Source organism: Grampus griseus (assembly GCF_964374135.1).
Source record: "Grampus griseus genome assembly, chromosome: 20".
Taxonomy (NCBI): Eukaryota; Metazoa; Chordata; class Mammalia; order Artiodactyla; family Delphinidae; genus Grampus; species Grampus griseus.
In genome coordinates, this window is record NC_139014.1 from 38,110,696 (window position 1) to 38,124,848 (window position 14,153).

The 14,153-nt window shown below is 55.1% G+C and overlaps 1 protein-coding gene across 4 annotated transcripts in view; it reads left to right on the forward strand.

The window, feature by feature from the left end:
* MPRIP (myosin phosphatase Rho interacting protein) overlaps window positions 1–14,153 on the forward strand; it is a 134,595-nt gene that overhangs the window by 34,859 nt on the left and 85,583 nt on the right. For all 4 annotated transcript variants that reach the window (XM_082680137.1, XM_082680140.1, XM_082680139.1 and 1 more), the window contains exon 3: window positions 872–937. In XM_082680137.1, coding sequence (XP_082536263.1) covers window positions 872–937 — 66 coding nt within the window. The remainder of the gene's footprint in view (window positions 1–871; window positions 938–14,153) is intronic.

Sequence of the window (14,153 nt, forward strand, 5' to 3'; positions counted from 1 at the left end):
AATGATATAATTCTGGCCCAAAGCAAAGAGACATGATATTTTAGTTAGTTCTTGTGGCCTTATTGCCAGTAAAAGTATGAATTTTGTTGGGCTTTTGGAAATGTTGAAAATAGGTCACGGATCTTCATGATGATTTTTGGGATTTGGGGACCAGCAGTCTCACGTTCTAGACACTTCCCCCCCACAAAAAGGAAGGGCCTTTCCATTCCACTGTCAGTGCCATTGGACCTCCATCAGCCCCTGGTGGCCTAGCCTTTGGGTGGAGGGCAGCGAGGGGGCAGGGGCACCCTTTGCCGGTCACTCCCTCCCTGGATGTCAGAGTTGTTCCCACTGGCCTCCCTCCTCAGTTTTGATTTTTGTTACTTCTGTCCCCTTCAGTGAATACTGGTGCCCGGCTGGCTTTTTCCCTTTTTCAACCTCCCTGTGGGTCACTGGAACAACCCTTTTATACCATTTTTCCAGATTTTTTCAAAAGTGGGGAATCAGTGCTTGGCATTCTCAGGTTATCCCATGTCATGTCAGGTAATTCATCAAATTAGTATTGACACATTATTAGTAATGAGCTCTGTGCTGGGTACATAAAGAATACAAAACGGTGACCCAGACATTGCCTCTGCTCCTTTTTCTGAGGAGCTTACAGATTAAACTAGATCAGGCATCTTTTAAAGTCTCAGTGACTGGGAACACACTGGGTGGTCTGGGCCTCTCCACTGGCCCAATCCTGGCTGACGAGGCACCGTTCCTCTACCCCTGGGCCCCGGAAATGGAAGCTGTGCAGCCAGCGTGCCTCAGAGGCAGGCTCGTCAGGCGCAGGGGCTCGGCAAGGGAGACGGGCCAGAACCCTCCCGACACCCTCTGTGTTCCGTTGCAGAAATGGCAGCGCCGGTTCTTCATCCTCTACGAGCACGGCCTCTTGCGCTACGCCCTGGATGAGATGGTGAGTGTCCTCCTCCGCCCCTCCGCTCTCCTGCCCCGGCCTTCGCCAGGCCCCTTCGTCGCGGTGGTGTCGGCCTTGTGGCAGCTGTGTGCTCTTGCTTCGGCTTCTGCTCGGGAGGCTGGAGATGTGGAAGCCCGTGTGGCAGCTGGTTGCAGCAGCCCTCACAGCCCCGACCTTTGCCTCGAGGCGCCTTCAGTGGCCACGGGTGAGAGTCACGGTGAGGGAGGAAGTCACTTCTGTTCACGGTGGTAGGAGCGCCTGGTTAGAGAGAAGCGGAGGAGGTTGCGGGCCCGCGGGAGCAGGTACGGCCGCCCTGGGTGGGCGGGTGCCAGCTGACCCCTGCGGATCGTGCGTAGTGCAGGGCTCCTCTCAGGTCCGTTGCTGGAATTGGTGTCGCTCATCGTATTTGATGTTCAGAGGTCTCCTGGCCACAGGGTTAGTGTTCTGGTCACTGAGCCAGGGTGTACGGGCTCCATCCTGTCCTGTCACCCACCTGATTTGTTTCCTGGGCTGGATGAGTATTTACCAACCAGGTAGAATATTCTGGCTTTTCTTTTCCCACCCATTTTGTCTCCTGACTTTTTTCTAAAGGAGATCAGTCTGTCCTAACTAATCTAAAGTATGACTGAGTTCCAAGCTTTATAAAGGATTGAAGGTGGAAGCTTTGAGTGCCTTTTCCTGTTCCATTGGCGTGTGTGTGTGTGTGTGTGCGTGCGTACCTTTGTGTGGGCAGCATTGTTAAACTGGGACTGTCCAAGAACATCTGTTCACACCATGTAAGACAGGTTGACCCTACCCCTTTCAGAGTTCATTTCCTTGCTGCAGGGGTGAGAGCAGGGTTCTGGAAGTGTGAGCACAGCACCTTGTAGTCTGTTGGGACACTTGGATGTTCGGTGGTTATCACAGCTGATACGTGACCAGGCCATCGGTGTTTCCGTTTCCATGTGGGGTCTTAATCTTTGTGATGCGTTTTCCATTTTGTTTGTGGGACAAGTTAATGGGTATGATATCTAGGAATGGGAATTAATAGGTATGATACCTAGCTCTGTGTTGACTGTTTTGCCTCATTGGTTCCTTCAAAAAAAGAATTTTCTTCTTTTTCATTCTTTCTGATGAGCATATTTGTACAACGTGGGTGGTCCACAGAGGGTTTTTGCCGTGGAAACGTCTGTGGTCCAGAGTAGTTTGAGGCGACTGGGTTGGTGCCACCGGTGGTGGTAGAATTTACTAGAGGCAGGAGCAGTGGGGCGGATTCACCTGGACACTCATTTCCTTTGGTGACTCAGCACTGCCCTCTGTGTTCTCCTGACTTGACCGTCATGTCAGCAGGCGCCCTGGGGCGGGAGGTGGGCTCCGACCTGCCTGGAGGTTTACTTTGTCCTCCCTGTGCCTGTCTGACTGCTGTTAAGTCCCGCAAAGACTAACCATAGAGAAGGGGCCTTGGAGGTCACTGGATGACATCCAGGCTGGGCCGGGCCATGAACCAGCCCAAAAAACAGAATTTTCTGGACTCGGCTTGGAGGCTGATTCTTCTCGTCAGGAAATCTTCCTTTAGGTCCCGCTGGAGTCCGCTATAGTCCATGGCTCTCTTCAGCTGCACGAGCCTGAGGGCGGCTGCTGGGCACAAATGCACAGCACACGCTGGTCCGAGAGCTGCTCCTGCACGACTGGGACTGTGAGCCGCGGGCGACACCCGGCCGTGCCTTCCGGTCTCCCCACAACCTGCCCGTCCTGTGCTGCTCGGGCGGAGGTGGGACGTGCCAGCCATGGAGAAGAAGGAAGCCGGGAAAACCGGGGCTGCGGAGAGGGTGCTCGGGGTGCCCAGAGTGGAGGGATGGGCTCAGGTCACTCTGGCAGATCCCCGTGGGGATGAGGAGACTGACCGGTGCTGCTCTGTGGCCCAGACTGCAGTGCAGGGACACGGCCCTCCCGAGGTGAAGGGGCATCATTTCTGTGAGTGACAGGAAAGAGTAGCAGTTGTATTGAAATACCTTTAGAGCGGCGTGGTTTTCCCTGTTGCGTTAGGAAGGCCCCGTGGGGGAAGTTCTGAGGAAGCCTCCGGGCCGTGTGCGCGAGGAGGCTACTGAGGGATGGTCAGGTGCCGGCCGCTCGGTGGTCGGCGTTGGCGGCCGTTGCCGTGGGGGCTTGCGGGTGGGCTCCTCCTTGTGGGGCTGGAGCGGCCTCTCCCACCCCGTGGTCTGCGTCAGGCCTTGTTCTTCGTGGCCGCTCCCCAACCCAGAGGCCAGTTTTCCTGAAGCCTAGACTCCCGCCTCCACCTGGAGCAGAACACCATGCGTGCAGACTTGTGTGTGAACCAAGTTCCAGCCGTGCCAGAATTTTCCTCTCTGAGTACCTAGAAGTGGAGCCGTGGTCCTCAACTGGGCACCTTGTGCCTCCCGGGGCTGCCCGGCAGTGTCTGGAGTCATCTTTGAGTCTCACAGCTGCACGAGGGTGCAGAGGTGCTATTGGCGTCTAGTGGGTGGAGGCCAGCGTACTGCGAAACAGAGTGTGATGCCCAGGATGGCCCCACAGCAGAAGGTGATCCGGCCCCAAGTCCACAGTGCTGGGCTGAGAGACCCTGTGTGACCTGGTCCGTGGCTTACTTTTTTTTTTTTAATTGTTTGACTTGCTATCATCCCGGTTCTTAAAAGGTTCAGAAGGCCCTACCCCTCAGATTTCCTGGGAGTGAGGGAGGTGATGGGCAGGGTTAGCCTGCTGGCTGGGATGGTGCGTGCTGCGCCTGGAATAGGAATGGGCCTGTTCCTGGTGGGGAGGGGTTTCTGTGGGATGTTCTTGCACATCAGACGACCACAGGGCCAGCAGAACTGCTTGTGTGGCTCTCTGCCGGGGAGTGGATAGGCACCGCTTCCTGTGGCAGCTCAGGGCAGTTCAGACCTCTGTACCTGTATAATAGGCCCATCTTGGTGTTGGTCTCCAAGAGCAGCAGCTCTGAGCAGCCGGTACTGCTGCCAAGTTTAGCTTTAGCTCTCCCCCTTCCCCCACCCGCCCCATCCCTCCCCAGCGAATCTACTGCATGTAATAAATTAGCGTTTTATGGCTGGGACCTTAACACTTAGTGACAATCTGTTTCAAATTGTTATTTGGACTTTTATACAGTATTACTATTTGTTTTCATTTGCTTAAATGTTATCTTACCTACCGGATGGGACCTTTTTTCGTCAGTGCTGGGCCCCCGATAGTTTTTGGATACGTTTTTGGTACCTTCGTATTGTCTGACCTGGGGTTTGGGTAGCACAGGCCTCGTAAACGTTTGTAAGTGCGTTGCTGCAGGATCTCTGTCTCAGCGCGGGGAGAGGGTGGGGCCTGGGCGCTCCTGGGTGGGGGTTAGGTGCGCTTTGCATCGAAGCTCTTAGGGTTCCTCAGCAGAAGGGAGAGTGCGCTCCAGAGCATAGGGCGGGGACCCGGAGGGGCATCGTGGTGGCCAGGAGGCCCGGAGGAGGAGGGCTGCAGTCCCCGGGTCAGCGCCTGCCTGGAGGGCTGTATCGAGGGGCCCTCCTGCGTGGGCTCTCCTGCTGGGTCTGGGGCCTCAGGCTAGTCTGGCTCCCGGGGTGACTGTTGCCTTCTCTTCCAGGCAGCTCTGAGATGGGACTAACCTCCGGGAGTCACTTTTCCTTTTTTGGGAAATTTCTTTCTCGATACACCCACATACCCTGTAACCGTTGGGTGTGGAGGAGAGGCAAATTGCCCAAAAAAGGAAAAAAAAAATCTCAAACGCAGGCCGAGGTGAGGTGGGCTCAGGGCAGCCTCACAGACAAGTGGGAGCCTGAATAGTTTGGCTGCGCCTCTGTTTCTTCAGGAGTGGACAGAGTGAAGAATCTAGAAACCCAGGCTGCTGCCTCTCTCTCTCCTCTGCTTTTGTTTTTCCCTCTGTGCTCTGCCTGTTTGTTTACCAAATTCTGCCACTTTCCTTGAGCTTTTGGGGACTGATGTAAAGCTAAGGTGCTGGGGTCACTAGAAGTCTTTCCTGAAGAAGCTCCTCATCCAGAGGGGGATCCAGGGCCCCGAGTTTCAGGTGGAGCCACTGGGCTGTGAGGCTCTGGGGCTCCGGGGGGGACTGTGTCCGATGAGCTCTGGCAGCCTTGTCTCTTGATTTCGTCTTCTCTTCCTTTTTCCTCCTGGAAGCCAGGCAAAAACATGTTTTGTTGTTGTTGTTTGCTTTCAAACTGTGGTAAAATATGTGTAACAAAATATACCATTTTAGCCATTTTTGTTTTGTTTTGTTTTTTGCGGTACGCGGGCCTCTCACTGCTGTGGCCTCTCCCGCTGCAGAGCACAGGCTCCGGACGCGCAGGCCCAGCGGTCATGGCTCACGGGCCCAGCCGCTCCACGGCATGTGGGATCCTCCTGGACCGGGGCACGAACCTGCGTCCCCTGCATCGAGATAGGCGGACTCTCAACCACTGCGCCACCAGGGAAGCCCTAGCCATTTTTAAGATTATAGTTCAGTGGCATTAAGCACGTTCACATTGTTGTGTAGCCATCACCACCATCCCTCTCTAGAACCCCTTCCATCTTCTAGGCTGAAACTCTGTCCCCGTTAAGCCCTCACTCCCCATCCCTCCCCCAGCCCCCACCACATACCCTTCTGCTTCCTGCCTCTACGGATTTGAGGACTCTAGGGACCTCCTGTAAGTGGGGTCATATGGTATTTGTCCTTCTGTGTCTGGCGTATTTCACTTAGCATAATGTCCTCAAGGTTCATTCATGTCAGAGCATATGTCAGAATCTCCTTACTTTATTTTATTTTATTAAAAAAATTATCTATCTGTCTATTTATTTAATTTGGTTGTGCTGGGTCTTAGCTGCGGCATGTGGGATCTAGTTCCCTGACCAGGGATTGAACCCAGGCCCCCTGCATTGGGAGTGCGAAGTCTTAACCACTGGACCACCAGGGAAGTCCCAGAATCTCCTTATTTAAAAAAAAAAAAACAAAATTCTGGCAGGTCTAATGCTGTTGAACTCTTTCTGCTCTGAAACAAACTGACCCTGGGTCTCTCCTTTGTGGGAAGCGTGTAGAGGTTGTACCCATGCTTCCACGGCAGGTGTGTGGGGTGTCTCCCCCATCCTCTGCCCTGAGATTCCTAGAAAGTCAGGACAGACCAGAGCTTTGCGCCTTCACAGGGGCCATGCTGCAAGGGCTTCAGTGTGCTTCACATCCCTACACATAGCAGGGAGAACACTTTTCGCCCTTGGGTGCCTTGTTCGAGGGCAGCTGTGGGTTTGTCAGCCCCCTAGGAGGAGACGCTCCAGCCTGAGAAGTCACCCTTGGGGTCTGTGCTCGCATGTGAAGTGGTGGGCTTGGTCTGAACGCTCTTCAGAGGATGCTGAGTGCTAACAGGGTAGGGTTCTGGCTCCTTTACATTTTCCTTCCTGTAGGACCAAGTCCTGGAGGTTGCTTTGATCCCAGGACGTTTGCCTACTTCATTCTCAATGAATTTGGGCCCCAGGGGAGCATGGGGAGGGACTCACCTTGGCCCTGCTGCCAGTGGGGACTGTCTTTGAGGTTCTCTCGCTCCTCTGCAGCTGAGTCCCCATCGCATCCCCTGCTCAGAACCTCCTGAGGGCAAGGCCCAGGTAGCCACAGTTTAAATAACCATTTCCTGCGATTTTAAGAAGCACAGACATTGGAGAAGCCCTGCTTTAAGCACTGGCTCTCCTCCCCCTTGCTAGGCAGGCCGATGCGTCTGAGTCAGTGGTAACCACAGTGGCTGTTGTGTCCATAGCAAAGGGCCGTGGGGGGAGAACACACGGCCGAAAGAAGGTTCCTCTCACGGTGACGCTCACAGCCTGTTGGGACCCACGTGGACACGTGAAGGTTAAATACCAAGCCAACCTCAGTGCGCATGCTCTTCAGGGCAGTGGATGACTGGGGAGTCAGAGGAGTCTTCTAGGAGGAGAGAGGGGGCCTTGGCCACCGTCCTGCTGGTCACAGGGTTGGGGAGGGGGCGCATGCTCAGCCCGGTGCTCTGTGTTTGTTCTTCAGGCACGACCTCTAACGTGATGGTCACATCAGTATTGCTTGACAGATACTGTTACTCTGTTTCACGGAAGAAACTGAGGCCCCGAGAGATGGTGGCATCACTCAACGTACGAGTGACAGAACTGGGATTTGTGAACTGGTGAGACGCCTTCTGGGAGAATGACGGGGTCCTTCCCCTGCTGTGTCTAGTGATGGGCGGCTCTGCGTGCCGTGTGGGAGGTGGCGCTGGCCGAGGGCCAGGCTGGCTCTTGGCCTCCTGCCCACCCCTCGGGTCTGTGCAGCTCTAGGAGGTTCTCATGTGCCTTCCAGCTCGCTGAACTAAACTAACTTCAGGCCTGTAGTCCGGGTGTGTGGACGTACGTTCAGAGATGTGTAGAAATCAGAACAGTACTCAGCTCCGTGCCGGTCTGAGCTGCGGAGAAGCTTCCCCACGTCTGATGTTTTACGGATTAGTCTCATGTCTTTAGATTTATTTTTAAACCCGTCATGTGTTTGGCCTGGCTTCGGCCTTCGTACTTTTCCATGCAGTTTCAGCCTCCAGGGCACAGAGGCAGGCCTGCTGTGTCAGGGTGCCGGGAAACTGAAGGGTGTAGGGAGAGAGCGTTGGTTTGGGGTCCAGTAACTAAGGGTTTTACTCTGGTTCCTCTCTTTCTGACTGAGTGTCCTTGAGCAGGACCTCCTCCCTGCCTGATTTCCCTCCACAGAAACCTCGTGGTGGTGTTGGGCCCACAGTGAACCTGGGCTTCCTTCCATCCCTTCCTCTGCTCAGCTGCTCTTCTGCAGTCCTGTGCTTGCCGTGGTAAAACTGGTAGTTTTGAAAAATAGCTTTGAACTTGGAAGTGTTCTCATCCTTACGCTAGCCTGTGAGCAAGATGCGGGCTGTTACAGAGCAGAAGCCGTTCCCGGGCCCTGCAGATGCACCACGTTCCACTGGGCCTCCTGGTGCTGTCACAGACAGGTTGGGAGACCTCTGTCTTTCAGTGGAATTCTGCACAGAAACTTAATACAAGTTTTAAAACTGATACAGTCTGGCACTACTTTAGTTGAAATTGTGGGATACTCCCACCCCTCCTTCACCACCCCCCCACCCCACCCCCCAGCTGCAGAGAAGGATATGCCTTGACTGGACAGACCTGCTTCTGAGGTAGAATCATCTGGGTGTCTGAAGGCCCAGTCCACTAGCCTGCATGAGCAAGGCACCTCTTCTGTGTCGACCATTTAATTAACTTAGTTTTCCAAAATAATGAACTTTTAAAAAAACATTTGCAGAAGTGGTAAGTGCTTTGCCAGTGTTGCTGGATGTGTGAACAACACCCATCTTTCAAGGTAAACTCTGAGGCCTCTGCAGGGGCTGTTGTTCGTGAGGAAAAGCAGAGAGTGGCTCTCCACTCTCAGTGGCTCAGCCTGGGGGGGAGCTCAGGAGTCATGCACCCGCTGGGCTGTCTAGAGGGTGATTGCAGGGTGTTGAGGTGTTTTACTCCTGCCTGCTTTAATTTTCTAGACTTGGGGGCTGTAGATGGGGGCTTACCTATCTTTACTTAATCATGACAAGCTACACATCGTTTTCACCTCTTTGGGAGGGGTGTTGTAGCATTTAACTCCTAATGACCCTTAGGTATGTTGCGGATAACATAGAGTCTGTAAGCGTGTGTTCTGTGTGCAAGGGCTTCCTTGGCTGGAGCTGTGTAGTCTCTTGGGGCGGGTGTGGATGACAGCATGAGGGGTGGGTGCAGAGAGGACCCTGAGCTCTGCCTCTGGGCTTCCTGCCGGCCGCTTTGCCCTAGAGCATCTTTGGGTCGACTTCCAGTTACTTGGAAATGTTACAGTGAGTGAGCAAGGAAGGGCAAGATGAACCCAGTTGGGACTGGGAACCCCTCCCAACTGACAGCAGAGCCTTCTTGTCAAAAGGTCAGGGGTTAGCGGTGAAACTCACAAGTGTCACATGCCTTCTTTCCTCAAGTTTGACTCACTGGGACGCAGGAGACTTCACCCATTAGAATGAAGCATCCCTGTGTACAGATGTTGTTCCCTGGAAACTGGTGGCCGAACTTTAAGTCCTTCCCTGCGCTCCCCTCCTTTCTACTGAGTTGAGGAGGAGCTTGGAGACACGGGCTTGTTACGATGTCTGAGCCTGGTGTCTGTTGGAAGGTGCAGCGTTCTGCCTCTGGTAGCTTTTTGTTGGCATTTACCACTCTGCATGCTGACTTGGCTGACATTTCTCAGTATGGAACAGCTGGGGGATGGAGGCCACCAGCAGTTAATTATGGGGCTGTTTGGGATGAAGAACAGAGGTTTCTAGAGATGAGCTGGTCCAGATGTCGATTTGTGGCTGGGGAAACCCAGCGAGGAGGGGCTCAATCAGTAGGTGTGGGGCAAGCAGTCAGGTTCCTGGTTGCCTCGTCCCAAAGGGAAGGGCTAACTGTTAGCATGGGGGGCCTGAGTCTGGGGCAGGGCAGATGTTCTGTGCTTTCAGTGTTAGGGTCTGTCACCTGGTGGCCTGAGCCTTGTAGAGGAAAGAAGTTAGAGAAGAACACATGGGAATGAGTGGCTACAGAGGGTCAGGTAGAAGGGAGCAAATACATACCTGCCAGGTGGGCTAGGAAGGCTCTACAGGTAACCCTGAATCATTCACAAGAACCAGGAGAAGACACAGGCACCACTCCCAGGTGGGTCCAGGTCAGACCGATCTCCTTCCTCTGTCCCTTGTCCCCAGGGCGCATGTTTCCGTGTGGGTCTCCCTCTACAGGGCAGTGAGCACCTCGAGGCAGAGGCTGCTATTTGCCTGCATAGGTGGGACCTTACATAATACACGCGGCTGTGGGAGAAGCTCGGCACCTGTTGGCTGACCGAGTGGGGAATCGGTCTGCTGTCCTCCTTGACTCTGCGCTTGAGTCTTTGTCGTAAACGTTTAAGAAGGCCACCCCCCGGGAATCCTCCTTCTTTGACTTTCAGACCAGAGTGAGAGGACTTGGTGACCGGGTTGCCCCGTGAGTGCCTTTCTGTGTTACTGGGACCGTCCCGTGTACTTTCCTTCCTTCCCAATTGCCTGAGTGCTGAGTCAAGGACAGCAGAATAGGGATCAGCTACCTGCTTGTGTCTGGTGCCCCTGAGCCTAGTGAGAACCCACGGTCTTCTCTCTGCTTCTCCCAGGGTGCCCGCAGCTGCTGAGGGGACACATACGACTTGTGAACAGAGGAGGCTGCAGGAGGTTCTACGTCCTCTTGTCCACTTGGTTCCCCTGTCCGGCCCGCAGCACGCACACAGCTCTTTCAATGATGGGAGGAGGTGATGGGGGCGGTTGGAGCAGCAGTTTTGTTGAGTTGGGGGAGGGAGTTCTGTGGCCCTCACTCTGCGCTGGGATAGCAGCTGAGGCCGGGCAGTGGTGGGTGTCCTTGTTGGAGGTCTTCAGAGCTGTGGGGGGACTTCTGTGGCAGCTGCAACTGTGGCCTGGAGGGTGAGCGTCTGTGGTAATGGGCTGGGCAGCTCTGGCTCTCATGCAGAGACAGGAGTGGAGTGACTTTGGGTTTTAGGAAAGTGAGCAGCTGGGAATAATTGGTTAGGAAACTAATTAAGTGGCAGCAGGGAGAGAACTGTCAAAAAATGGGTCATTTTATGCGAGTCAGCAGCAGAAAACATTTGGAGTCCAAGAAACAAAGCCAAGTGACTGGTACTGGTGTGTCCACGTGTGAGCCCACGGTGCCCACACGCGCCTATGCAGGGCTGGACGGCATGAAGCCAGGCTGCAGAGACCGCCAGGGCATAGCCCCTGCACCCCGACTTCTCGGGCTCCTCACTCTGCCCCCACTCAGCACTCTGTCATGCACCCAGCCCTCCCCACCTGACCATCTCCTTCCTTTGGACTTTCCTGGGAAATTGGCAACACAAACAGTCTGATAAGCCAATCCACTTAAGGCATTAATTGTGGGTAGGCAGCTTAATATGTTAGTGTCTTAATCTCTCCTGCTCTCCTTCCCTCCACAACACTTTTTCGGAAGAATCTTTTCTTGGACAGGGAAGGGAAGGGGATGTTCTTTTTGGTGGAAAAGCCCTCTGAACCCAGGGCGTGATTCCACTCATAGAATCTCACAGATGGCAGGTGGGGTTTCTTAAGGAAGGTACCTCACTTGGTACCATGTGATGACTTACTCTGAAGGGCTGATCCAGGCCATGTGCATGTGCACGTTGATGAACTGACCATTCACAGATGTCTCTCGAGTGTCAGAAGTGAGCCCAAGGTGGCTTCATTCTGGGCAGAGGATTCTGATGATGATATACAATGTGTAAGTGTATTAGTCTCCCGTGGCTGCCGTGACCACTGCCACTGACCTACTGTTTTAAGACAGCATGACTTGCTCCCACGGTCCTGGAGGTCAGGAGTCCAGCTCAGCATCCCTGCGGCTCCAGGCGACGGTGGTGTCTCGCCCTTTTCAGATTCCAGGGGCCGCCTGCGCCCTTCGGCTCGTGGCCGCTTCCTTGCCTCTCTGCTTGCATCGTCACCTCTCCTCACCTGTGTCAGTTCTCCCCCGCTTCTCTCCTGAAAGGACACTTGTGATGACATGTAAAGCCCACCCGCATAAGGTGGGATCATCCCCACATCTCAGGATCTTTAATCACACCTGCAGAGTCCCTTCTGACATCTGAGGTCACACTCCAGGTTCTGGGGATTGGGGTGTGGATATCTCTGGGGCCATTATCCAGGGGCCACAAAGGGTGTGATCAGAGGGACCTAATGCAGAGTGCTCTAGATACAGAGCAGGGCAAGCTGGTTCTGCCTGGAAGGTTTCACAGCAGAGAGGAGCTGGGCCGGGTCTTAGGGCTGGAGGGCTTTGCCTGGGATGGGGCGGGGAGACAGTGGGCATGGCTGGCTCTTGACTTTGTCTTCCTCCCTCCTTCTGTCCTCAGCTCCAGTTCTGGGCAGGATTAGGTGGTACTTGTGGATGTCCCTGCCGGGCTTGAGACAGGCACAGGAGATGGGAACAGAGAAAGGCAGTACATGGAAGACGAAAAGGAGAATGATGGGCCCACCCATGGTTGTCCCCAACGGCACAGATGCGCTGTGTTTCCAGAGTGAGCTGGGCACGGGTGCAGCGTGGGGAAGGACCAGCCCTGTACCCATGAGGGGATGGAGAGGTGACGTTGCCCAGGTTATGGGGTCAGCTCCTTGACACAGCCCTCCCGGCCGAAGGTTCCGCAGCCAGCGCGGCTGGCATCCCTCTCATCGAGCTGGCCCGCAGGGCGAGCTGAGGGAAGCGGGAATCCCATGTCATCCTGTTGGCGAGGCTGGTTCTCTGTGACTTCTAATGAGGGTGGTATTGCTGACCCAGCCAGTGGGACCGTGAGGTGCGGGAATGGGGCAGCGCAGGTGGAGGGAACAGAAACCCCCCAAACCGTGGAGGGAGGCGCTGAAGAACTTTGTACCCTGGCAGTTGTGGCCCACCTCCAGCCGCACGGGAGCATGCTTGTCCTCGAGCAGCGGAGAAGGGTCCTTGCGGCCTCATTGCAAGGCCGGGATTCCAGCCAGCTTCTGCTGCACCTGCTCTCTGTCCCTCCTCAGGTCACCTTCCTTTTGGGTTTCTGTCTGTACCTCTGCCTGGTGGATGCACTGGGCTGTTCGTCCAAGTCCACTATGAGTGATTCACTTTTCCCTCTGAACCCACTGGTGGGGGTTGTACCTGTCTCCCCGCTGACCAGTGAGGATTTGGGGGCCCGACAGTGCTTTGCGGTGCCCAGGCCCCAGCTGAAAGGCCGTGTACACGGACGCTCATCAGTGGCATCAGGCTGTCTGTCTAAGGGCGTGGTGGCTGCCACTGGGGCAGAAGCCCGAGGCTCACTTCTTCCACGTAGCCATGTACATTTTTTGGAACCAGCTAGCCTCTGATAAATGCAGAGCTAAAAAAAAAAATCACAGCAATCACTGTACTAGCTGCTCTCACTGGGTTCCCATTTAATCCTGAAAATGGTTCTGTGGGGAGAGCCCAAGGTGAACCTTGCCCAAGGTGAGGTTCTTCCCCCACCCCCCCCCACCCCCACCCCCCGGCAGAGCTGGGCTTCTGGCCTTGAGCTGTGGGTGGGAGGCCTGGTGGGTGGAGCTGCTCTGGCTCCTGTGCTGTGAGCCGAGCCCAGATCCCCCTCCCAGCACTTGGTGCCGGAGCTCTGCCTGGTTAACGTGGTGTGATGGGTACTGACGCCTGCTGAGCGCACAGGGCTGTGATGGGCAGAAAAGGGCCAGGCAGCCTTTTCTCCTCCGTCCCTCCCGTAAGGCAGCCAGTGTCTGAAGAATTCCCTGCTGGGTGGAGGCCAGACTTGTGCCTGGTGTGGAGGACACGCCTGGCCCTACCCTCCAGCGCTCTCTCAGGAGGAGACCTACCAGCACCGCCACATATTCGGGTGCCGGTGGTTGAGGGGCCAGGGAGTGGTAGATGTTGGGTGGTGTTGAGGGTCCTCGAAGGCATCCTCTCCTTCAGCCCTCACCTTTGACAGATGAGGAAACTGAGGCGCAGAGGGCAGGAGGGGTCTCTGTCGTCACCCTCCAGCAGGTTCAGAGACACGGCTGCGCCTCCACGCGGGGGCTCTCACTGCCTGGAGTCAGGGTTGCGTGTGAACAGGAGCTGTGAGCTCCTGAGGAATGGACACGCACCCCATTCTCACACCAGCAGACCCTCGCGTCTGTAATTGGCTCTCAGTCAGGCCTCCCTGCCCACCCGGTGGAGGAAGGTGGGGAGCAGGCCCAAGACAGGCTGGGGTGCCAACCCCATCTTGAGGTAGGAGGTGCGGCGTGAGTGTCGAGAGGACGCTTCAAGGCTTCTGATCTTTTGGGGGCTTCCGTCCGAGACAGAGAAGAGCACACAATTCCTGCTCTGTGAGAAGAGGTTAGGAAAACAGCCCGACCCCACATTGTTGGTGGGAATTCTCAAATGTTCCCTGATGCGCCTTCCTTTCTCTTCATGGGCTTCCCTTGGCCACTGGACCAAGTCACCGTGCCCAGCTTCTTATCTGCCCTTCTGTTGCTGAAATAAACACAAGCCCTGCCTTTCCAAACCAGGAAAAGCAGGGTGAAAGTGTCCTCTTAGGGGTGCCAAGCCATTTTATCTTCTTTGTCTAAGTAGGCCCATGTAGGTGACATTGACAGACATTGGGATGTCTTCTTAGATGGGACCCCTTGTCCTGCTGGTGTGGGCCAGGTGAGGGCGGCCACCACTGCCCGGAGGGCAGGGC